At 46.1% G+C, this 23587-nt stretch overlaps 12 protein-coding genes and 1 non-coding gene across 13 annotated transcripts; 8 read left to right on the forward strand and 5 right to left on the reverse strand. All coding sequences in view use genetic code 12, as the record gives it.

The window, feature by feature from the left end:
• Positions 1-1689: 1689 nt before the first annotated feature.
• On the forward strand, positions 1690-3339 carry MDR1 (Mdr1p; the record flags this gene model as incomplete). The annotated part of the gene is made up of 1 exon (XM_054702093.1): positions 1690-3339. One exon carries the CDS (start codon positions 1690-1692, stop codon positions 3337-3339), a length of 1650 nt encoding a protein of 549 aa, XP_054558068.1.
• A 383-nt stretch (positions 3340-3722) lies between these two features.
• CJI96_0002499 (S-adenosylmethionine-dependent methyltransferase) lies at positions 3723-4934 on the forward strand (the record flags this gene model as incomplete). Its single annotated transcript, XM_029036015.2, has 1 exon — positions 3723-4934. The coding sequence occupies one exon, from the start codon at positions 3723-3725 to the stop codon at positions 4932-4934; it is 1212 nt and encodes a 403-aa protein (XP_028891257.2).
• Positions 4935-5053: 119 nt separating this feature from the next.
• On the reverse strand, positions 5054-6361 carry CJI96_0002500 (kynurenine--oxoglutarate transaminase; the record flags this gene model as incomplete). Its single annotated transcript, XM_029036016.2, has 1 exon — positions 5054-6361. The coding sequence occupies one exon, from the start codon at positions 6359-6361 to the stop codon at positions 5054-5056; it is 1308 nt and encodes a 435-aa protein (XP_028891258.2).
• An 839-nt stretch (positions 6362-7200) lies between these two features.
• CJI96_0002501 lies at positions 7201-7273 on the forward strand. The gene has a single exon. It is a non-coding gene; the product is annotated as a tRNA-Arg (tRNA).
• Positions 7274-7520: 247 nt separating this feature from the next.
• Positions 7521-8036, forward strand: SDH4 (Sdh4p; the record flags this gene model as incomplete). The annotated part of the gene is made up of 1 exon (XM_029036017.2): positions 7521-8036. The coding sequence occupies one exon, from the start codon at positions 7521-7523 to the stop codon at positions 8034-8036; it is 516 nt and encodes a 171-aa protein (XP_028891259.1).
• Positions 8037-8125: 89 nt separating this feature from the next.
• Positions 8126-8860, reverse strand: CJI96_0002503 (uncharacterized protein; the record flags this gene model as incomplete). The annotated part of the gene is made up of 1 exon (XM_029036018.2): positions 8126-8860. The coding sequence occupies one exon, from the start codon at positions 8858-8860 to the stop codon at positions 8126-8128; it is 735 nt and encodes a 244-aa protein (XP_028891260.2).
• An 854-nt stretch (positions 8861-9714) lies between these two features.
• On the forward strand, positions 9715-10503 carry CJI96_0002504 (mitochondrial 37S ribosomal protein uS7m; the record flags this gene model as incomplete). Its single annotated transcript, XM_029036019.2, has 1 exon — positions 9715-10503. The coding sequence occupies one exon, from the start codon at positions 9715-9717 to the stop codon at positions 10501-10503; it is 789 nt and encodes a 262-aa protein (XP_028891261.2).
• A 185-nt stretch (positions 10504-10688) lies between these two features.
• On the forward strand, positions 10689-11420 carry CJI96_0002505 (uncharacterized protein; the record flags this gene model as incomplete). The annotated part of the gene is made up of 1 exon (XM_029036020.2): positions 10689-11420. The coding sequence occupies one exon, from the start codon at positions 10689-10691 to the stop codon at positions 11418-11420; it is 732 nt and encodes a 243-aa protein (XP_028891262.2).
• Positions 11421-12221: 801 nt separating this feature from the next.
• Positions 12222-13547, forward strand: CJI96_0002506 (ubiquinol--cytochrome-c reductase subunit COR1; the record flags this gene model as incomplete). The annotated part of the gene is made up of 1 exon (XM_029036021.2): positions 12222-13547. One exon carries the CDS (start codon positions 12222-12224, stop codon positions 13545-13547), a length of 1326 nt encoding a protein of 441 aa, XP_028891263.2.
• A 138-nt stretch (positions 13548-13685) lies between these two features.
• Positions 13686-14927, reverse strand: CAG1 (guanine nucleotide-binding protein subunit alpha; the record flags this gene model as incomplete). Its single annotated transcript, XM_029036022.2, has 1 exon — positions 13686-14927. The coding sequence occupies one exon, from the start codon at positions 14925-14927 to the stop codon at positions 13686-13688; it is 1242 nt and encodes a 413-aa protein (XP_028891264.2).
• A 379-nt stretch (positions 14928-15306) lies between these two features.
• Positions 15307-16890, reverse strand: CJI96_0002508 (uncharacterized protein; the record flags this gene model as incomplete). The annotated part of the gene is made up of 1 exon (XM_029036023.2): positions 15307-16890. The coding sequence occupies one exon, from the start codon at positions 16888-16890 to the stop codon at positions 15307-15309; it is 1584 nt and encodes a 527-aa protein (XP_028891265.2).
• Positions 16891-18016: 1126 nt separating this feature from the next.
• On the forward strand, positions 18017-19483 carry CJI96_0002509 (uncharacterized protein; the record flags this gene model as incomplete). The annotated part of the gene is made up of 1 exon (XM_029036024.2): positions 18017-19483. One exon carries the CDS (start codon positions 18017-18019, stop codon positions 19481-19483), a length of 1467 nt encoding a protein of 488 aa, XP_028891266.1.
• Positions 19484-19496: 13 nt separating this feature from the next.
• DAD1 (Dad1p) lies at positions 19497-19760 on the reverse strand (the record flags this gene model as incomplete). The annotated part of the gene is made up of 1 exon (XM_029036025.2): positions 19497-19760. The coding sequence occupies one exon, from the start codon at positions 19758-19760 to the stop codon at positions 19497-19499; it is 264 nt and encodes an 87-aa protein (XP_028891267.2).
• Between the last annotated feature and the right edge of the window lie 3827 nt (positions 19761-23587).

The following is a 23587-nucleotide window of genomic DNA, read 5'->3' on the forward strand; positions in this document are numbered from 1 at the left end:
TATAATAGACAATTTAAACGGGTGAAGTTGTATAATATTTGGAAAGACGAAGAATAAGTGGGAGTGTGGAGGGATGGGTGGTCAGCGTTAGGACTAACAAGTTCTTGAAATTTGGAACTGAAGTATCTTCGAAAGCGATGCTTATCAGATTTTGCTGTCAATTCGATCAAAAGTCCCAATCGTCTGTGTCTAAGAAAATTCAGCTTTCGAATACATGGCAGGTCCGCCATTTTTCATCCTGATTCAACAATCTTAAGAAAGTCTAGCTCACGTCAAACATTGAGACCCGCTCGAGCTCTAGAAGCCTCCCAGGTCATACTTTTTGACTGGCCAATTCGATTGATATCCATTGTGTCACTGAAATTCCACTCTTCTCTTTTGATCCAGACTGAACACCGATTAGGAATCATCAAGATAAAAATATGCTATATACTTGGTCCAAACCTTTCAAGCAGCACGTCAAACCCCTGAAATAGCCTACTATAGCCTTCATCGTTTAGATCCGAAGGTTCTCGGATACCCCGTGGATACCACCGAAACCCGTGTACGAGGAGCCGAAGATAGTATCGAGAGTTGAAACGGAGTATAAACGGACGGATAAGAGAATAAAAAAAAAAAAATAAAAAAAAAAAATTAAAATTAAATAAAACAAAACAAAATCAAAGAGCCATTGATAATGAAAAGTAAGTGGAATGATGGTAACGAAACATGGTAGGAGGGCGGCGTCTCGGATTATCGCTTTTTCGAAAGTTTTCTCCCTTTTTCCATTTCGCAGCCATCTCTCTTACCAGGCTTGCGTGCTCAATGTCTACAGAAATCTGATCTTTTCCTTTTTCTTAGGCGTTTCCTTTACTCTTTATTTTCCAGATCCTTCTTTGAGCCACAACTTCCCTATTCATTGTGAATTCTTACATCGTTGTGAATTCTTACAAATCAATAAATCAAAATTTATAGCGTTTTGCTTACTCATAATGTTGCAATAATTGCTATATTATAGATAAGACGTGCTCCCACGGTATCTCGGAAACAAATAATCCGTGTACGAGGCGTGTTTCAGGAGCACGGTTCCGAAGATACGGCCGTATATGTGGGCTCAGCGAAGCACGGCGACGAATGGCTGGTGGCAGACCGTTAGGAGCCCGACGGGCTTGACCCGAAATAGGCAGGCGGGCAACGGAGACTTACCCAATTGGGCGATTCTCCGGTGGTGGTTCACGTAAGCGACCCTTCGTACGGTCCTGTCAATATGCAGCACGTACCCATCGTTCGGCTCCTACCATTTTAACCCGGAGATGCGACAAGGGCACAAAAAGCGACTAGTCATTGCGCAAGCAAACGTGTGAAAGTGACTCTAAAAGACTGATTTAGGGAGACCTGGAAGGAGTTCGAAAAGCTCATGAAACTAAAAAATAAAATGAATAATTAAAAAAAAAAAAAAAAAAGCAATGCCTCGTACTCCCGTCAAACTCACGTAAGCCTTTTCGTCTGCACCCAAACAAAGACAATCTAACACTTTCGTACATTTTCTGCGCGGCTTAACTCAAATGTGGCGGCTGCAAAAGGTATGCCATTTTTGCTCTCATTACTCATCAAAAAAATAGTGATAAGGTACACTGAGACATATAAATAGGCTGTAACTTCTCTGATTCTTTCGTCTCTACCAAATTTCAACGCATCTTGAATCTCCACATGTTCCTCTATAAATTCGTCAGAGAGAGCTTCTTCGGCAGGTCTCTATATCACTTATCTGGACGCAAAGTGTTCACATACCCCGAGGAATCACCCGACTATGTGATTCCCGCAAAGTACTTGGGCAAAGACGAAGCAGGCATTGAATCGGATGTTAAGGAGAAAGCTGGCGCTTCAGACACCCCCGTTGATCTGGACTCTTCGTCCCAGTCGACCAAGACCAACCACATTCTTGTGGACTGGGAGGGAGAAGACGATCCAGAAAATCCATACAATTGGCCATTGAAATACAAGATTATCTTCATTGCCCAGATCATGATTTTGACTGCATTTGTGTATATGGCTTCTGCCATTTATACCCCAGGTATTGAGGAGATTATGAAAGATATGGGCGTGGGCCAGGTGGTGGCGACACTCCCCTTGACGCTTTTTGTGTTCGGATACGGTATCGGGCCCATGGTGTTTTCGCCGCTTTCGGAAAATGCCAGGTTTGGCAGAACGTCCATCTACATCATTACCTTATTTATCTTCTTCATCTTGCAGATCCCCACGGCTCTCGTGGACAACATCGCTGGCTTGTGTATTTTGCGTTTCATCGCTGGCTTCTTTGCCAGCCCTTGTTTGGCTACCGGTGGTGCTTCTGTGGGTGACGTGATCAATTTACCTTACATTCCAGTGGGTATCTCATTCTGGTCCATCGCTGCCGTGTGTGCTCCTTCTTCGGGCCCCTTGTTTGGTGCTATCTTGTCTGTCAAGGCTGACTACCACTGGACCTTCTGGTTTGTGTGTATCACTTCTGGTGCCTCCTTTGTCGTTCTTGGTTGGATGCTTCCTGAATCTTACTCCAAAACCATTTTGTACAGAAAGGCTGAGAGACTCAGAGCTCTCACGGGTAACCAGGATATTGTCAGTGAGGGTCACCTTGAGAATGCTAAGTTCTCCACTCATGAGATGCTTGTCGAGACACTCTGGCGTCCATTTGAGGTGATTATCTTCGAGCCTGTGGTGTTGCTTATAAATATCTACATTGGCTTGGTGTACTCTGTAATGTACTTGTGGTTTGAGGCTTTCCCCATTGTGTTCGTTCAGGTCAAGGGCTTCACTCTCATCGAGATGGGTGTCGCTTACATGTGTATCTTGGTCGGTATTTTGATAGCTGCTGCATTCTACATCCCTACCATATACCATCAATTCACCAAGAAGATGCTCAGCAACCAGGAAGTCGTTCCTGAAGTCTTCATTCCCATGGCTATTGTTGGAAGTATCATCATGCCTATTGGAATCTTCATCTTTGGCTGGACGGCTGCTGAGGACCTCCACTGGATTGGTCCACTTATTGGAGCTGCAGTCTTTGCCGCTGGAGCTTTCTTGGTTTTCCAGACCTTGTTTAACTACCTCAGTATGTCATTCTGGAGATATTTGGCTTCTGTGTTTGCAGGCAATGACTTATTCAGAAGTATGATGGCGGGTGCCTTCCCACTTTTTGGCAAGCCTTTGTTCTTGAACTTGAGAACCAATAGATTCGCTGTTGGCTGGGGCTCGTCTCTCTTGGGCTTTATTTGTGTGGGCATGATTGCAATCCCAGTATTATTCTACCTCAACGGCCCTAAGTTAAGAGCTAGATCCAAGTACGCTGGAGCAGGTGCCTAATAGATTGATTGATACATTTCTTTTACATTTACATGCATAATTTATAACTTGAAGAAAAAGAAGATGTAGCCCTGATCGGTTGTTTTCTTGTGTAGAACAAATACGATCTGAGTAGTTTTCAAGTTCTACGTTTGACAGTTGCATGTCCAGTATTTAACGACAAGAAGCGTTGATGTACATACAAGATAATTCTTAAAATCAGATCAGAATTTTGTTAGTATAAGGCTCTATATCTCTAAGTAAATTACCATCTTGATACAAATCATTATGATAACCGTTCCTTTTCCCCCCTCTGCATCAACATTTTGCAGCCATTCTCATCTCTAAACCCGTGCCTCGCGAATCATCTACATAGACGAGATTTTCAACAAATCCAAAGAGCCATGGACTTCGATCCCCTCGAGCTTTTCACGCCCGCTGATTCCTCCATAAAGTCGGAGTCGCCTGTCCTTTTGCCATATGTACAAGCATCAGTGAAGGTTGATCTCGTTGAGGTGGCAGAATCAACCCAGGAACCTCTTTTCGCAGCCGATCAAGATGAGACTGTTTTCGTTCCTTTGCACGTTCACGATCTACCGCTTTTGCGGATGAAACCTCCAAGTAAAGTGCTTCTTGTTTTCTTGAAATTGTTGGCTCCGCTCACTGTACACAACTTTGACCCTCCCTCAGATTCAGAGAAGGACACTGCGGCAACATTCAAAGATAAGAGCATATCCGTGAAAGATGCTGAAGAGGCTGTTGCTTGGCTCCACAATAAGAGCCGCTTCACGTCTTTAGAACTGTTAGCGGCAGTAGCTTCCTTGGCTGACGTGTTACGTAAGTCTTTTGCATCTCAGTATAACGGATGGTTGACAGCAGTAATATCGTCAGATATGGACTGGCTCACGCTGAAGGAAAAGGAGGATATTAGCACTTTGGCAGCGCTACGGCTTGCTGAAAACTGCGGAAGAACAGCTCAACCTGAGTTCATCAGACATATCGAGATCCCAGGTCTACCGCAGACGATATACTTGAAAGAACCTTCCTTGACAGCAGACAAGTTGGGACTCAAAACGTGGGGATCACTGTTTATACTTGGAAAACGTTTGGCAGCTAGACCTTCATATTTGAATGGGTCAGTGTTAGAACTTGGTTCTGGGACAGGCTTGGTAGGGATGGTATCTTGTCTTCTAGGATATAGGACAGTCTTGACGGACTTGCCAGAAATCCTACCTAATTTGACAGATAATATTGAGCTTAACAACATTGATAACGCATCATCAGATTCACTCGACTGGAGTGATCCGTCAGAGTTTTTACAGAGATATGGGCTGCTGAAATTCACGACGATCATCTTATCTGATCCTCTATATTCATCAAAGCATCCTGCGTGGATTGTGAACATGATGAATGAGTTCTTGGAAGTCTCCTCAGATGCCAGTGTTCTTCTCCAAGTACCCATCAGGAAGACATTTGAAAAGGAAAGAGCCCATTTATGGGCTTTACTAGAAGAGAATGGATACGTGGTTCAAGAGGAGGACAATGAGACAGGATACGATGATTTCGGTGAAACTACGTTTGTTTTCAAACAGTTAGCGAGGAGGAAGAGAGATTAGACATCTTAGACGGCCAGGCGTCACTAAGGAATGGCCAACTGAGAAACAGCATAGCATAAAATCAGCATACGACACTAGATTATAAAACGTTTATAAATTACTTGCACACATATAGTCTATCACAAGAAGTCCCTTACTTTTCTCAAACGCTTGACGGCCTCTTCAAGCAAGGAGTCGTCTTTGCACACGGCAAAACGCACAGAGTTCTCCAAGGGATTGTTGACCCTGTGCTCAGCAACGATAAACTCAGTGGGTGGAATGCCCACTACGCCGATCTCCTTGATGAGCCAGTATACCAACTTGTAGTCTTTGGTACCTCTTGCAAGAATCTCCTCGGGATACTCGTAGTCTTCTGGAATCTTGAGTTTGGCAAAGTTAACCAAGAGGAAATATCCGCCCTCAGCGGCAGTGTATGGCAACCCTAAATCTTGAAATACCTTCTCAAATATCTCATACTTTCTTGCGTAATCCTGACGGGTTTTTTCAAAGTAGTTGTTCTTTTCCCCAGCCAGAAAAGCCTCCGACACTGCCTGTTGTAAAGGGGCAGGAACAGAGAAACAAATACGAGTATGAGCTGAGGTGACGTACTTTATCAACTCAGCAGGGCCCTGGACCCAGCCGACTCTCCAACCTGTGGCAGCAAACGACTTTCCTGCTGAGCCCACTGTCAATGTTCTCTCGGCCAATTCAGGCAACGAAGCAAGGGTCGCTGGCCTGTGGAATGTTGGTGTATAGTATAAATTCTCGTACACCTCATCAGAGAGAAGAATAATGTTATGCTTGATAGCCAACTGGCCAATCCTGTGGAGCTCCTTTTCGTTGAAGATCTTTCCAATTGGGTTATGTGGGGTGTTGATGAGGATGATCTTGGTCTTTGGAGAAATAGCCGCCTCGAGAGCCTCCCAGTCAACCTCCCACTCGTCACCTGTGGTGTTACGATCGGCAAAGTGCTCCGGGCACTTCAACTTGACATATTTCACCTTGGCCCCAGTCATCTCCACATTTGGAATGTATTGATCAAAGAACGGCTCAAACACAATGACCTCATCTCCAGACGTCAAAAATCCAAAGAATACTGCAAAAATGCCCTCGTTGGCGCCCGTGGTTACCAAGAGTTGGCTTGGATCCACTGGTCTACCAAACTGTTTCGTGTACACCTCACTCAACTGCTTCACAAGGTTAGGGTTACCTTTGGCGGGAGCGTATTGGTTGAACTGCGGCTTCGTCAAAGCGTGGTGGACAGCTTCAATGGCAAAATCAGGTGGGTTATAGGAAAAAAACCCCTGGCCCAAGTTCACCACCGACTTCCCCAGCTGTTCCTGGGCAGCGGCCGCTGTTTCATTAATCAAGGACCAAACGTCTTTACGGTTTGGGTTCTGCTCAAAGTAAGGATTGTGCAAAGCTGCTGGCCCGTGAGAGGTGGTCATTCTGGTGAAAATGGTTGTTCTGGGGCTCCAGCGTAGCATACACTAGTTGTAGATAAGTGAATGTGTGGCTCATATTTTCGCAGCCAGCGAGAGGAAGGAAAAAGTGGAAGAGACAGATGGACACCACGCAGGCTAAACGCAAGGATGTGGACCCAAACGGAAGTTCAGAGCGAAAAGGAAGATGTTTGTTTGCCTGGAGTTAGTGTTTGTCTGGGTATGGCCGTCATGAAGAGGGTGGTGTGGTGGAATTGGCCAGGAACGTCACGTGCGGTTACGAGATATGGAGGGTTCAGGAGTGAATTCAATGAAAATCGCTTTAATAAACAAACAATTTGAAATCGATGGTTTGATAAAGCTACACAGACTTGGTAGGACTGAATGAAGGTCCAGTTTATTTTCCTTGCAAGGATCCATGGTATTAGCACCCTCAGGACAGATGGCTGCGAAATTCCCCTTTCTCAGAAACTGAAAAGTACTATAAAGTGGCAGGGTAAATAAGTCCTCACAATCCAACTCTCATCAATTTAGACCGCGATTAATCTTAAGAAACCGTGGCTTTGGATATAGAATTTGACTCGAGACTGTTTGCCTTTAGATATTACGACCCTAGCTGTCCCATGTGTAGTGAAGATTCGTTGAGAAAAACTCCAAAGCACTTCTCTGGGTAAATTTATCATCCTTGCTAGCCACCTGAAACCCGCCTAAACCTCAATCTCGTTCCACAGGGGCACACTCTCGGGCATTTGGCGAAGAGTGGCTACTCATGTTGGTCGAGATTGAGAGAAAGCCATTTTATTTGCCGCGACATAGAAACACAAGATATGCTTTGAAACGAACTCGCCTGCGTGGCGTAATGGTTAGCGCATTTGACTTCTAATCAAAAGATTCCGGGTTCGAGTCCCGGCGTGGGTTCTTTTTTGTTGCTTTGGCCACCATCACAGTTTTTCTCTATCTTAAAAGCATCTCCCGCCATTTTTCTGGAACACCTGCAACGATTTGGAACTACAATCGAGCAGAATGTTTTTTGCAGCCAATGGTCAACTGCGCGAAATGCCTTACATTGTTGACGATGCGGTGGTGTACGGGTGTAAGGTCTCCAGGCAACGAAAATTCTATGATACCGGTCCATCAAGCTTCAACTTTTTTACCCAAACCCATCATGTTGAGATCCTTGCTCAGTAGAAACTCGCTAGGGTTGCTGCCAAGATCAATGATGCCGCTTCACCAAAACAGAATTGTCGCATCTAGACTTATCTCATTAAAACCAAACTTTTCCAAGTTCAAGCTCAAAGAACAGCCTCCAGGGTTTATTGTGGGCACAGTCAACGATGCATATAAGGCTCCAGAGCCAGACCACTATCATGGCAGCAACCACTGGACTTACGATAGATTTCTTGCCATTAGTCTTGTTCCATTGACTGCAGTCCCCTTTGTGATGGGAGTGAATTTCCCCATGATCGACACGGCGTTCTGCTTGGCAGTGCTCTTCCACTCGTACAGCGGATTCAAGTCTTGCATTATTGATTATATTCCTGAAAGAGTATATGGGTTCTGGCACCGTGCGGCCATGAAGTTATTGACTCTTGGCTCAGCTATTTCCATATATGGCATCTATGTGCTCGAAACGACGGAAAACGGTCTCTTTGATCTCGTATCCAAGATATTTGGCGCGTAGACATCATTCAGGCGAACTTGAGCGATAGGGCAGGGACAATGCATGTCGACTTGCTTAAGCATTACCTGAGGAGGTCGTCTTCGAGAGGGTTATGAGTTACCTGGAGATGAGGAATCGCAATGCGATGTTCTTTCTAGAGGCTTACTGTCAGCAACAAGCTCCGCATCTTCTTCAGCATTGGCCCTTTGCTTCTTTGACGGCCGCTCAACATCGTCTAAATCCGTTTCTGTCTCCTTTTCGGAGTCCTTCTTGACCGTTACCCACGGAAGGGAAATGTAAGTTACATCTTTGGGGAGATCGAATTGTTCGTATTGCTCTGGTGTAGCAATTTCATGCCCATTAGCTAGACGTGCATTAGCCTCTTTTCCATTTGCTCCATTGACTTGACTCGACCCATTTTCGTCCGAGTCGCTCAAATGTTCTGTTTCCTTCGAAACCACCATTATTGTTCGTGCAAAAGCCGCAAGAAACCGCTCTGCCTGTTGCACCGTGGTCAACAGGTACCCAGACTTCTCTGGCTCAAGCAAGAGCTCTGCAATTCTGTAAATAGTGAACGGAGCACCATCTTGAAAATGACTTTTCAAGTGTTTCTCGATCTTCTCGCAAAATGTGCTTATCTTTTCAATGTCTTTGGCCTGTGGCCCACTGGCATTAGTCTTTTGTGCATGGAGCACTGCCGCCTTGATAGCTTGTAGGCGTTCTAGTAGCAGCGGTAGAAGCGTCAGTGACCACGTATCGTCGTCGTTGAAAATGCCATCTTTAAGAACTGGATCTAATGCCCCTCGAACCTGGGGATCCACTGGGGGCACTTCTAGACGGGGCATCCCCTGAGGTCAAAGAAAGAGGGTTTGATACTTGAGGTATGTATCAGGAATATGGAATATTAAACCTTACGCGACAGGGATCTAGTTGCAGGACCCACGAAAGTGGAAGGTAGAAACATACTTGACCAGTCAGCTAAAATAGTCTTTTTCTGTTTTTCTTGCCACCTTCTTATTTGTTCTCGATTTTCCGACGATGTCATATAGCTGCAAGCTGCTGTCAATCAATTTCTTTTATTTGTGTCGGTGTAGCTTACCACATTAGGCAGAGATGACGAAGTAAAAGAAGGTGCCCGATTAGGATTAAAAGGTCGAGTTTTCATTTCTATCAGTCAATACAATACGACCATCGTGGACTTGACTCAGTCATGTTTCTTCAACTTGTGTGTATGGAAGCTGCAGAGGACTAATGATGGCTGCGAGATGGCTGCGACTGTTCAATTTTCAATGTATATAAAAACTGGCTCATTTGTGGGGAAACGGACCTTTGAGGGCTCGAGAACTTCTGTGAATTCAGATTTGATGCAATACTCTGGTTCAAGTTGTGGCCAGGTAATGTAAACTTGCTATCAAGAAACTAACTTCTGTCATTTTTTCGCAGCCAACAGAAGACCGTGAGCGACATGTATCAACCAGCCAATTTGATTTGCTGACATAGGCTTCAAAACGGAATTTGAGCTCTGTATCTCTGTATCCTTCTCCAGCCTTTTTTTTTTTTTTTTTTTTTCCTCTATTTTCGAGTATATCTAACTCAACCTTATTACCTTCTCTCCTACACCCGTGCACCAAACTCACATACCATGTAAAAAATCTTCAACTATTTCTGTAGCCCGATCTCAAATCAGCACCATCACATCATGGGTCTCTTTCGAGCGTTGGCTCGCCTGGCCATAATCGGCCGCTTTGTGGCTCCAAGGCCAACCATAAGTTCAATTTCTGCCATTCAGGCTCTCCGATTCAACTCCTCAGTGTCCAAAGACCAAGAGAAGCGCCCCAGCTTGACTGCCCAGATCTTCAGACCTGACAAGGACCAAATCACAGACGAAGATTTGGACGAATGGCTTAAAGCTGTGAAAACCTTGAAAGAGGGCAACAAGCAACCCGAGACAGAAACAGAACTCTATCTTCTGGAGTTCTTGAAGCCAGAGCAGTTCTTACAAGAAAAGTTTGAGCCCTCAGAAGAACAGCTAGCCGAGGTGGAGAAGTATAAGGGAACGCCTGTTCCACTTAAAATCGACCCAGTGGTGGAGCATTTAATTAACGTCATCATGAGACACGGTAAAAAGACGAAAGCCAGGACCACGGTGTCTAGAGCCTTATACATTGTTCACTTGAAGACAAGACAAGACCCTGTGAGGATTCTTTACGAAGCATTGGACAAAATGGGTCCACTTTTCGACACAAGAACAGAAAAGACTGGTTTTGCCAAGAACAGGGTTGTTCCTTTCGCTTTGAACTTGCGCCAAAGACACCGCTACGCCATGAATTGGATCATCGAAGGCTCACGCAACAAGAAGTCCAACTCCTTCTCCGTAAGGCTAGCAGAAGAGATCATCAACGCCCACGAGGGCCGCTCATCGGGATACGATAAGAGAGCAAGAATGCATAAGGAAGCCACCGCCCAGAGATCGTACCTCAGACCATAACTTGTATATATAAGACACGATAACGAGACAGGTGTAGGGAAATCAAATAATAACTTTCCATTGAATTAAGAGTCTGTAGAGCATATGTGCACTGACGTGGTACCACCAAGATTGTGTAGCTCCTACTACCTATAGTGGCTTTTTGAATGGCTGCGAAATTCACAAAACCACTAACTACAGCTAGAATGCCCGAGTTCTACGTGCCCACAGTGCCTCAAGTATACCGAAAAATCCGTTATAAAGTCAATTACGTTCTTGTAGATGCCAGGCTGAAATGGTACTCGACCTCAAAAAACCCCAGAGTCATTCTGGCCAAGTTCCATGGCCAGAGGCTCATATCGCTCAGAGTGAATCCTCGTGACAAGTATTTCATCAAACCAGGAGAGTTTTTGACGGTGGAGCGAAAGCGACTAAACTCGTTCAGCATGAATAGCTTCATTGCTTTGTACAGCCAACCGACCAATGTGACGAAGATACAAGTTGACGAAGGTACAAAGGAGGCAGAGGAGACAAGAGACGAAAAAAGGAAAGATGAGTCTTTGTCGATTTCTGAAATGCTCTACCTGTCTGTGAAAAAGGCCTCCAGTCACTTTCGAGGCTTCCTGAGAGACGGGCCTGTTGCAATTCCTTCAGAGAAGAAGGAGAGCAAGCGTCAGAGAGTGTACCAGTTCTTGAGGAAGATGAAACACAGAAAAAGAGTACTGTCTGCCGAGAACATCAAGCAAAAAATGGAAAGCTTGCATTTCGACGAGCCAGTCGAATCGCCTAGCTCTAAAGTGTGGGAAAGAGTGATCAACGATGTGTCGCTTTCGGCAGCACAGATTTCCACCGGGAGCGCTCCAGGCTCAAGAGATGAGTTTGAGAACTTGAGTAGTGATTTCACTGAAGGAAGAAGAAAGGAGATCACTAGTGCCTAGGCGTGAGTTGCTCGATATTGCTTCGAAGGATGATGAGGGCGTTATGAGGCAGGATGAGAATAAGTATAGAAGTGCTAGAGAATAATGACTAATTTGCTAAAAGGCGGTGGCAGTAATGTGGGTGGTATTGTTGTCCTTGACGTTTTTGTATGGGCACTGAGACATTTGATTCAATTAGGCTACTTGAAGATACTGTGCTGGCAGAATCAACGAAAAGTACTTATCTTATGCTTTTTTTGAAGAAGTCATTTTTTGAACTGCTAGAGGATCTCTTTTAAATTGCTCGAGGGTCACTTATTAGCTTCTACATTTCAGTCGTGCCACCATAGTCAAGCGCCATCCCTGAAAATTCATCACTTCTAAGTGACTCTGCAAATTCTTAGCCCTTTGTTTCATATCCTCTCACCAGCCAGCTACATATGTCAAACTAGTTCAAACAATTAGCTCAACCAGCGTCACCAGCTCAATCAACTTTTCTCACCAGGGTTGTTTTTCGCAGCCATTCATCTTGCGCATAGTAATAACACCAAATAGTATCTCACCACCCCGATCGATTTCTCCCATAACAAGTGTGTTCTACTAAATAAGTACAAATTATTCATAAGTCAGCTACATACATTCAAACTCCTTTCTTTCCGTTTCTTCACCTACCCTAGGCCACCCGTTGTTTGCACCCTCTCTTCATCTTCCCTCTGTGTCTCTCCTGCACTTCAATTCCCTCACCGTTCATTGGCTAAATGCCTTCTCACTCTTTTTTCATCAACTAACTTCACCTTCAACCTACACCTTCTCCAACAAAGAATGATCCGTGGATTCCGCCCTGCCGCTGCTGCTGCCCGCCGTTTCGTGTCCACCGCAAACTCCCAGACAAAATTCACCACGTTGCTGTCTGGCGTCACTGTGGCCACCGAGACAAACCCCAACGCTTCGTCTTCAACCGTGGGTGTCTACTTTGGCGCCGGCTCCAGAGCTGAAACGCCCTACAACAACGGTGTGGGTGCTTTGACCACGAGAACGTTGGCTCACGGCTACAAAGATGGCGTGCTTTTCTCTGCTGTCAACACGAAGGAGGCCAATGCCTTTGTGGCCCACGCTACCAACGAGAACGTTGCTGGTGCTGCCTCTGCTTTGCTGCAGCTTGTCGCCAACAGAGAGGACTTGATCGAGAAGAGCAACTTCGACGCCTCCAAACAGGCCTTGTACGCTGACATTGACCGTTTGGAGAACACCCCATCCGAGACGGTGTTGGAGCACTTAAACGCTTCTGCTTTCCAGGGCCACTCCCTTGGCTTGCCTACCTTGGGTACTCACGACTCTGTTCCAGACATTGAGAAGTCCGACTCGATCAGATTCTTGGACAGAAACTTGGTGGGCTCCAACACCGTCATTGCTGCCTCGGGTAACTTTGACCACGATGCTCTTGTGGAGGTTTTCGACAAGGAGTTCAAGCTTGCTGACGGGCCAAAGCCTGTTGTTCCCCCAGCTTCTTTCTTGGGTTCTGAGGTGAGAATGAGAGACGACACCATTCCAAAGGCCTACATCTCCATTGCTGCCCAAGGCGAAGGTCTCTCGTCTCCAGCTTACTACGTGGCCAAGGTTGCTGCTGCTGTGTTTGGCTCTTTCGACCACAACTCCGCCATTGCCAAGTTCACCTCCCCTAAATTGGCCTCCATCGTCCAGGAATACCACATTGTCGACAAATACACTCACTTCTCGAAATCATACTCCGACACTGGTTTGTGGGGTTTCAACGCCGAGATCTCCAACCTCGGCGGTATTGACGACTTCGTCCACTTCACCTTGAAGGAGTGGAACAGATTGTCTGTTTCCATCACTGACGCTGAGGTCGCCAGAGCCAAGGCCCAGGTCAAGACTGAGATCTTGGCTAACCTCAACTCTACACAGGCTGTTGTTCACGACATCGCCACCACTGTGTTGTTGAACGGCTACAGAGCTTCGATTTCTCAGGCTTTGGACGCTATCGACGCTATCCTGACCAAAGACGTCAGAGCATGGGCTAGCGCTGCCTTGTGGGACAAGGACATCGTCATTGCCGGCACTGGCTCCATCGAGGGCTTGTTGGACTACAACAGATCTAGAAACGATATGGCTATGATGAGATTCTAAGGGCTCACGCGTCATACAGTTGTAGCCTCTCCTTATTATTAGACTTACCTTATTGTTCATCGCCGGCCTGAACTATTTCTTGTTACCTAATTGCATCTCCAGTATATTCTGACGAATAAAAATACACGCTATAAATTCTTAGATAAGTCCGCTTTCACGAAGATTCTGTTGGATCACCATGTCTGTAGCTGCGGAGAGAACAAACCCCATGGCTTTAGTGTCTGTGGCACAGGTTCTGTGTACGTATATCGGTTTCAGTGTTCTGTTTAGACTAAGCAACATCTCTTCAAAATAATCAAGAACTTCGTTTACCACATGTGGGTTACCCTTGTAATTGGGAAAGTAATTGGTGATTGGGGATCTTTTGAGCTTATCCTCAAGCAAATCTATCTTGTTGAGAAATAAGATAAAGGGTGTATTCTTAAACCATCTCGAGTTGCAAATGGCCTCAAATAGCATAAATGACTCCTTCATACGATTCACTCTTTCGTCCTCGTAAAGAGTCTGATCGTACTCTGACACGGCCAACACGAATAGAGCAGCATCAATGTCTTGAAAGCAATGTATCCATTTTTTACGCTCCGAGCGCTGGCCACCGGCGTCCAAGACTCTGAGAGTCATGTTTTTGATGTTGAAGTCGTTCTCAGTGATTCCGGTTGTTTTAATGCGTCCCATGATGACATCCTGGTCTGTGCATTTGTACTGAGGATTGGAAAACTTCGAGACGTTCTCGAAGTAGTATGCTGTCGAGGTTTCTAGTTGGAATTCGTTGGCTCTTCCGAAGCACTGACGTATACCCCGATCATTCGTCCAGAGTTGCAAGATCGCCTCTGCGAGCTCTCCTCGAGTGTACACCTTCCTTTCCTCGAAAGATGCGTTAGAGTCCATATCGGATGAGTCTGAAACATAGCCTGCTGGAAAATCGGGGTCCCTTACGCGGCTTTCGTTGGCATAACCAATATTGAACTGTTCTATGAGATAGGTCCCGTTAGTGTCCTTTTCTGAGGCCCTCACGTCAGCATTGACCACTACCCTCTTGTATGGAGTCAAAGCAGAACCTGGCTTGTCTGAATCCAAGGGAATCTTGAGCTTTCTAGCATTGTAAATCAACTTTTTCATTGATTGCACGAGATCATACCAGATTACATCGGTGTACTGGCGCCTTTCGAAATCAGTGAAAGAGTGGTGATGAAGGATTTTTAGCTGCTTGAGCACAGTCGACTTACCAGACTCACCTGCGCCTAGAAGAAAAACCTTAACGAGCTTGCGTTGTTTTTCATTCTTTACATTCAAGGACCGATCGATCGCGTCAGATATGAGCCGTTGTTGGAGAAAAGTCTGGTCTTCGTCCTCATTATAGGTACTCACGGCACAGCCCATTTTCAGGCAATCCCAACAAAATGATGCTCCAGAAAGGACGGCTCTTCAAACATTTAAATAATTATGACCTGTGCAAGTATTTTGCACCCACTAGGGTGCATCGTGCATAGAAAGTGTTTCAGGTTGAGAAATATTATAGAAACTTTGCCCGATGGTCTCAGGCAAGTCACTTGATTCAATGAAGCATCTGGAGCTCTTACGTATGATCAATGAGGTGTATCATACTTTGAAGAGCATTCTAATATTCTCTTTCAGTCCCGCTTTTCTTATTTGTATCTCATGTGGTTTCTCCTAGTTTTGTTATTTGGCCTGAAACTGGCTGCGAAATCGCTGCAGGTACTAATCCCAATCAGGATTCTCGAGACGGTAGATAATCTTCTTAGATGGCGGTCACAACCACAAAGTAACCAAGCATGACAAATGAAAACTCAAGAATACACAAACGGAGGAACAAAGTGAGGTTCCATTTGCGTATGAAGCGGCGCACTGCCAACTTAACGTATTTGTATTTTGCAACCACTTTCTCCAGAGTCAGTCTGGTGGCAGTAGACGTGTAAGCGGGTAAGGGAATGGATGAAGATGAAGTGCCTTCGTCTTGTTCTTTTAAGAAATTAGACACTTTACGGGACATGGGGTTCTCCATGAGTACGGCAGACAGTTCAGAGTACTCCTGGCCGTACGTTGGCAAGATGGAGTAGTTGTACCTTGAAGGACGGAGTCTGAGGGAATGGAATAGTAAAAGAGATGCAATTGCCGTTGCTGTGATAGCATACACAACTATGTTGTGGTAAGGTCTTGGAAGGTAGCACACGTGGGTATCGTAGGCCAATTGATCAGGACTGCTGGACTGAGAAGTGTCAAAGGAGAGAAGCTGCACTGCAGGCCTCCAAATACCCATGGCCATGCTAATTGACTTAACGGTTATTTCCCTCGTGTTGGTGAGAGGGTGAGTGACGTCGCAGTAGTCATGATCATCGCCTGAGAAAGCCACTACTGGACGTACAGACTCGAGTATCTCCTCAGAGATGTGCGGGAGAAGCGACAGCTGGTACTGGTAACCCTTATTTTGAAGGAACACCGAGCTTTCTCGAAGTGGTCCGCACTTTAACTTCGATGTGTCTCTGTAAAGTGGGACATGCGATAAAAGAATTCTTGGGCGGCGGTGAGAAGTAGATTCGCCCGTTTGATAGTCTGGGGACATCAATGTTGCTGCTAGAGAAGAATCCACCAGCTCAGTGGTCTGAGAAGTGGCAGAATCTCCGGAACTCTGTACCGAGGTACTGTCCGCAAGAGCTTCGAGATCTCTCGCCACAACCTCACCATTAGCATCCTTTAAACCGGCCACAAACTTTCTCGAAGGCTCATTTAGCCCATTTTCAGCAGAATACAGCGGCGTGTCCAAGATTACAAAGTCCACGCCGCCAGCCTCGACCACGACATTGCTCTCGCCAAAAACAGCCTCAAACCGCTGTCGCAGATGCTCTTTCACGCCATTTCCAAAGCCTATATCATGATTGCCAGGCACATTTGTGAACCAGTTTTTTCTATGCTCATACTTGGCAGGCCAGCGATCGAAGATCCGCCAGAACCGCCTCACTTCGTGATCAAAGTAAGCGTCCAGCGCCAGGCGGCCGTTATCGAGATAGTCACCCAAAAAGAAGATATAATCTGGCTGGAGAGACTCCACCATGGCTTTGTAGTTCTGAGCCACGTATTTATCAACTGTGTGTTGCAGAAGCTTGAGTAAGGGGGCGCTTCGTCCAGGGTAGGTGTGGTTGTCTATAAGCTGGGGATCGGCCACGAGAAGCACGTTGGTCTGACTGGTTGAGTTCACATTGGTCCACTCACACGCATTAGCGGTTCTTGAGGGCACCATCCATTCAAACCATACGAACTGCAACGAAAAGGCTGCCGCTAGTGCTAGCACCAAGGCATACGAGTTGCGGAGCTTCGGGAGGGACATGCCAGAATTTGACAATCAGGAAGCAAGATCAAGCTGAGGAGATCAAGCTGACGATTTGAAATGTCTATATTGTAGAATGAGTGGAAGTACGGGCTGCCGATGAGTGCCTTGTGTGATGTAGGAGATTTGTTACTGTAGATGATCTGTCTAGCGCGGTAGCGTCAGTATACAGAGTATGGATGTGGGAAGATTGAGGAATGCAAAGAGGAAGGTACTTTGACCTGTGATAGATTGGATCGAGTTTTCTGATATAGTCAGTGGCATCTATCAATTAAATCTACTGGGTATGGTGAAATACATCATTGATGAACCTATCAACAGAAATTATTATGGTTGTAGATTCAATTATGAATAGAAAGTGCAGAGAAGAGACCACCAGACAAAGCTCTTTCTAGACGATTTTCACAAGTTGCCCTTAATGAGCCAATTAAAGTTCACTTTTGGAATTTGGAGGAGCCTGAGGCTTCTCAGCTGAGGTCTTCGTCAAGTTACACATTTCGCAGCCATTGAAGCTGCAGGCTGCCTAAGCAAGTAGCAGAATGGATTTATATATAAGAAAGTCCGGAAGGACTTCTTGGGTGACTTTGTCAATGCTAAGAGGTGAAGTAGGACGCATCTCGAGTAACTGTATTCTCTGGGCATCCAATACTACGGTAATTTTTCACCGAGTTATTGTAATGCCACTTTTTTCCACCACATTCATATGAACTATTCTCCACCTTATTATGTACCTAAACTTTCCATCTCTGAGGAAACCAGTCAGTTAAATTTTCTCCTTTCGGCCTTCTGTATGTCATTCAGCAACTTTTGTTGAGGCGATGCTTGCGAAATATTGGCTGCAAAATACCTCACGGGACACTTCACACATAACAGATGCCAAATACCCAAAATCCAATTTCCCAATACTTGAAAGAATGAAAATCCCATCCTCACCTTGAAGTGGTAGAGTAATCCTCATTTACAACCCGGTCTCATTGCTCTATGTTTAGTCTCGTTCCTCTCGTTCTCACTCGTCTCGTTCTCACTTCTCGCGTACCATCTGATGTGTGCATACTCGCAGTATCTACGTTTCTGTCAACCACTTCCATCTTCACCACATTTTCATCTCCACATTTTCATCTCCACTATGGAAGACTCGCTCCCCACAATCATTTTGGCCTCCTTGTTGGGCCTCTTCTTCGTCTACAAAAACTATTTGGCCATCACTCGCGACGTGCCCCCAGAGTACCTCTCTCAGCAGAGCGTGGTGGACTCCATCAGAAATCCTGGAGAGCTGGCCATCTACAAATCGACAAAACTCGACTACTCCTCGGGGCTCCGGGTGGGCTTGGCCATCAGATTTAACCACTACAAGATTCGGAACGGCAATTTGAACGATATGTGGGAAATTTTGATGTATGCGCTCGAGACTAACCCTTGCAAGAGCGTACGGTTCGATGGATCTGCAATTGAGCTCGCAAAGGTGAACGCGTGGGCACAAAACGTGGCTAATTTTTTACGTGAGCAGCAAATCAAGGCGTTGGCGTTGCCGCTGCTGTGCTTCATTTCGTCGCCTCAGGTGTTCATTTTGGTGGTTGCCTGCTTCCTTGCGCAGACCACGGTGCATGTGTTCGACGAGAAGACCGATCATGGCGAAGTGTGGGTTGCCGAGGTCACAAATGGGAACGTGCTTCTCAAAACCGAATCCACTAGCGTTTCTCTCGGCTCCTTTGAGGCAGAGCCTTCCGCTTCCTTCAAGTATACATACACCCCAGATAAGGATCGGGGTATTGCCTTGGTGGTCACTACAAGGCTCGGGCCCAACATCACCTCCACAAGTAGATTCACTCAGATCAATCTTGTGGCTGCTACCGCCAGCTGCCTCAAGCACCTTCCTCCAGAACATGCATTGTCTGAGAAAGATCGCATGTTGGTAATTCAAGATGAGCGCTCCACGGAGGCCATCACCAACACCATCACAAAGGTGTTAGCTTCTTTCGTCTCCCAAGCTGACCTTTACCTCTCAAACAGTATCGCTCAAGGCCTTGAGTGGAGTCCCACCATAATTTCCGCATCACAAAAGCTGGCTATGTCTCTATACAAAGAGCCCCAGGGCTTGGGCAAAATCATATATTGGCACAGGCAATTTGCATTGACCCAGCTCAAGTTTTCGAAAGGCACTTTCTTCAAGCCCTACCACAGTCTTAGGCTTCTATTTGCCTATAAATCAATAAATGACGGTCCGCTCGAGAGCTGGAATAAAGTGAGAGCCGCCTTGTCCACCCATGTTGTCGAGGAATTGGGCTACATCAACATTGCTGGTCCTTTCCTTGTCACGGATATCCACGACTACCGCAAAATTCAATCGCCGATGGCGCTGCTGCTGCTTGTTTTTAGAGGCTCTATTGCTCAAGCCGATGAAGCTAAATTAGACGACTACGACGGCTTGAGGCCCGGTAACATCTGCGTTCGTGGCCACAATATCGGCAAAACGTATACAACCATGAAAAGTGCTGGAGATAAGCATATCACACCTGATTCTGAGGGGTTTCACAGAATCTCCAAGGTGAAGGGTAACTGGGGTCTGGACGGATGTCTCTATGTTTATAGTTGAGCTCAAAAGCCATTCACGCGTCTTTTTGAGCTTGAGGCTCCTGTTGATCCTTTTCTGGTTCATTGGAAGCGTCGCGTTGTGCTTTGCCTACTCCATTATAGAAAGTAGACCAGAGTCTGCCCACATCTTCAAACTCTTTACCCACTTGGATCGAGTCATTGAGGGAGCGATTGAGCACGTCTAGGTTATAGACGACCGAGTCAATAGCAGACGAGATCTCTGCAAGTAGGAAGTCTCTTTGTTTTTCAAAAGTTGTGCTTGGTTCTGGTGTTGACATAATGAGGAAGACTGTTTACTATGGTGACACTGCTATGCGTGTATCTTAGGGTGGTGAGTGTTGATTCCTGCAGATACTCGAGTCAACCATTCCGTTAAAACAAATTTCGCCAATTCCGTTACCTACATGCCTCCTTTGGCGGAATTCGTGTCTCTTGGCAGAAAAAATGTCGTTTTTGCCGCTGATCTTTCTCCCTGTCAGCGTGGGTGACCATGTCACGAGTCCTGAGTGTAGCCCTGGGGAGTGCACATAGGCGGACTTACCCTGGGTAGTGCACCGCGACAAAGTTTAAAGCACTAAACTAGCGAAGAGATTTTTTTTTTTTTTTCAGAAACAACACCCAGGTAATTTACATTGAGCGGTCATGCCGGGCTACGTGCCCCTAGTGTGAGTGTACTCTCTCGCCTGGCAGAAGAAAAGGACAGAAGTTCAGTTAAAGTCTCGCAGCCATGAGATTCGGACTCTACGTTTGTCCTAACATTCTGAGCAAGTAGAACATTTCTCAGTCTTGTAGTAAGGCAGGGGAAACAATGGGGAATTCGAGCTGTCAAATGGACAATCACTAGAGTTTAAGTTGAACATAGTGTGACAGCTAAAGTCTACGCTAGAAAGTCCTGGCTTAGCTACAGCATTTTTTCCAAACCTTCATTTTTTAAACCAACCGAGTGTTACTAAATGTACACATTAAGACAGTATAATACAAAACCAACACAACTGCCGTGGCAGCAGGGAGTGGATGGCTAGAGAGCAGGCAAAGACTGCCGAGCAGAGGGACTGCTGCAGCAGTCAGAAGCCGCCATCGATTACCAGGATTTCTTCCCTAAGCAAAAAGTCACCGGGCATGGCGGGCTCTTTTGCTGAGCGGCATGCTTCTTGTTGCACCGGCGCATGTAGTCCTTTTTCTCGTCAAACTTGGTGAAGCACTTCTTCTTGTTGTTGTTGTTGTTGCCCGTGAGAGAGCTCAAGATGGAGCTCGAGTCCAGGGCCGACGAGTGGGTCGACAGCGATGATTTCTTCTTCGATAGAAAAGGCATTTTTCTCAATAAACCATGGCACCGTGCGTGGTGAGTGGGTATGCCGATCAGATGCTGGAAATAAATTAATAAGTGACTGAGCTTAGCCAGTAAAGGTGACGAGGGAAGAGAACCTCACAAAAAACGAGGCTCTAGGAGGAAGATGGAACGGGAGGAGCAGAACCCCTGGGGCACAAACACCAAGTGGGAAAAGGTGAAAATGACACAAAAAAGTGAAGTTTCAGGAAAAGAAGATGTAGCTATTCACGCTGGAAATGTACAAGTTTGGGGGGGCTGCCCGTTTATATAGGGCTTTGACCGTGTGAGCAGGAAAGGCAGGAAGGCAGGAAGGCAGGAAAAGATTGGGCAGGCAGGCAGGTTAGGTGTGAGGGTCGAATGAGACATTTTTTTTGGCCAGGGAAAAAAAATTTTGCCATTACTCAATCGAGCAAAGGTGCGACATCTGACACACTACCAGAGGCCAAATAATCCCTCAAGTTTTCGCACGACCCAGCGGTCTTTAGCGGGAGATACCAGGCACAGGCAAGGAAAAAGGATCGAAGGGCCGGCCGAAAACTATATAAGGAGACGAGCTTGCTCGAGTTTCCCACTTCTCTTCTTTTTTCTTCGTCCTCCTTCGGCTGTCAGTAGACGGTGTGGGCAGTCACTGAGGAGACCAATTGGGTGCAAACTGGAGGGAGCGCGCTCAGTGGAGTGTTTGTTTGGAAGTGACATCTGCTGCTTCTGCTGCCGCTGCCGCTGCTGCTGCTGCTACTGTCACTTCAAAGCCAGTGGGGAAGCTCTCGTCAAGGTTTCCATTTTTCGAGACCGTAAACGTGCTGTGTTTCCTTGCTAAGTCCGTGGACGTGTCTTTGGTTGTTCTCTGTCATTCCGCCTTCTGACTCCTCCCCTGCCTCCTCTGCCTGCCTCCTCTGCCTGCCTCCTCTGCCTGCCTCCTCTGCCTGCCTGCCTGCCCGAGTGCGCTGCTCTAATTTCCCGGTCCAGCGCACAAAATTTTCCCACCTCGAGCCTCAGACGGCCCATGCTACTGGCCCAAGTCGTTTGAGCCGCTCTTTGCACACCACGCCCATCGGCTGGAAATGTGCAAGCTGAGCAACTGAGGTGACTACATTTTGTATTCTTACATTTCCTCAGTTGCCGGTTGCCCGTTGCCGGTTGCCAGTTTTCCTGATTGCCCCTGGCCAAAACCTCCCCTTAGCGCACGGTTTGCAGGCGTTGGTCCAGTGCGCTCGCTGCTGCCATTGTCGCTGGCGGTATCTCACTGTCTGGTTCAGGCAAGTGATAGGCAGGGGAACAAGCATATGATTTGCAGCAGTGACGATTGCCAAACGACATTGTGGTGACTGGAGCCTCCTGTTTTGAAGACGCTCTTTACATTTTCGTACGATTTGCCTTTTCTTTTCTCCTTCATCTCTTTTGGTATCGTGCTTTTACGTTTTTGGTGGTATCCTTGCTGTGTGAGCCTGCGCTGCAAATTGTTCGTTCCTGGCTGAGAGGCCTTTTAAAACTCTGGTGACTTGCCTTCGCACGATGCCTTAAACCACAATGCCCTGGACCTCGAGCAATCTCTCTGCTAACATTTTAGTGGCAAGTTCATTGACGAGGTCTCTTGGCCGTAAAGCCCACAATCTGTCTTTTTAATTTTTTTCCCTTCCCCCTCACCTCATGCCGTTTCTGGTTGCTGAGTACTGTTTGCGCTTTCTCCTTGATAGAGCCTTTCGCAGACATTAAGCAACATTCCCTCTGGTCACAAAACTGCCCGCTCAGGGTCTCTTTGGCAAAGCTGTTATCAAGAATGCGTTGCTGTTGTGGGATTGACCGTTTCATCGACTTTGTTGCCTGGAGCTTGCAAATAGCAGCGTAATCTTACAGATAAGAGGTTGTAAGCCCTGGCTAGGCAATGGGATTCATAGTCGTAGAAGTGTGAGATGGTAGTAGAGTTATCACCTGGAAAGTGGTATTGCGGGTTCACCGTGCTTGAATTACTTATCACTGGTAAAGTATGCATTTGTCCAGCCTCCTTTCTTTAAAGATGAGTATCAAAGCAACTCGATGAATAGGGCTGAATTCGTTTGCTGGATTATGGAAACTCTGAAGTCTTAGTAATATTTATGGACAGACGGGGCGATGAACCTACATTCAACAAATTCATGTGGTGATGTCCAAACATCCTCACTCTAGAGTCGAGTCTGTCTGATATTAGAAGACAATTTATGCTTACTTTTGAAGTTTGAGTGGGCTTTCCGTATCTCCATGTGAGTAATCTGTACTTCCACATATCAGCTTAGCATCAAAGCCAAGGTCAAGAATCAAACATATATGAAGTATTAGACACTGGCGAAGGATAGGCTAGCACTTAGTGTCAGTGCCAAACACGAGTGAAAAATCAACAAGATTCCCTAGGGCTGAACAAGGGATGTATCAGTTCCATTTGCGCTTTGTGACCGTGAGATGTCTGGGAAAGTCCGGATAATACCAGGGAGGTTTCTTGAAAATGCCTTTTCTGACAGCAATATACATAAATTGGCAATATGATCCTGCAATTGGGCATTTCCACTTGTCATTCAAATTCTTTTCTACCTTGGAGACTTTTAGAATGGTGCAGCACTAATCTTGGTTAGAATATGACTGCAGCAACAGACTGAAGCGAGATTGGGTCTTTTAACACCAATAGAGATTTTGAGCTCATTCTTTGAACCACCATCACCTTCACCAGAGGATTCACAGTATCTGTCGTGACGAGATGCAGCGGGTAAGAAGCTTCAACATGATTTGAGACCAGCGATTAGAACT

This window comes from Candidozyma auris, chromosome 2, assembly GCF_003013715.1.
Source record: "Candidozyma auris chromosome 2, complete sequence".
NCBI lineage: Eukaryota > Fungi > Ascomycota > Pichiomycetes > Serinales > Metschnikowiaceae > Candidozyma > Candidozyma auris.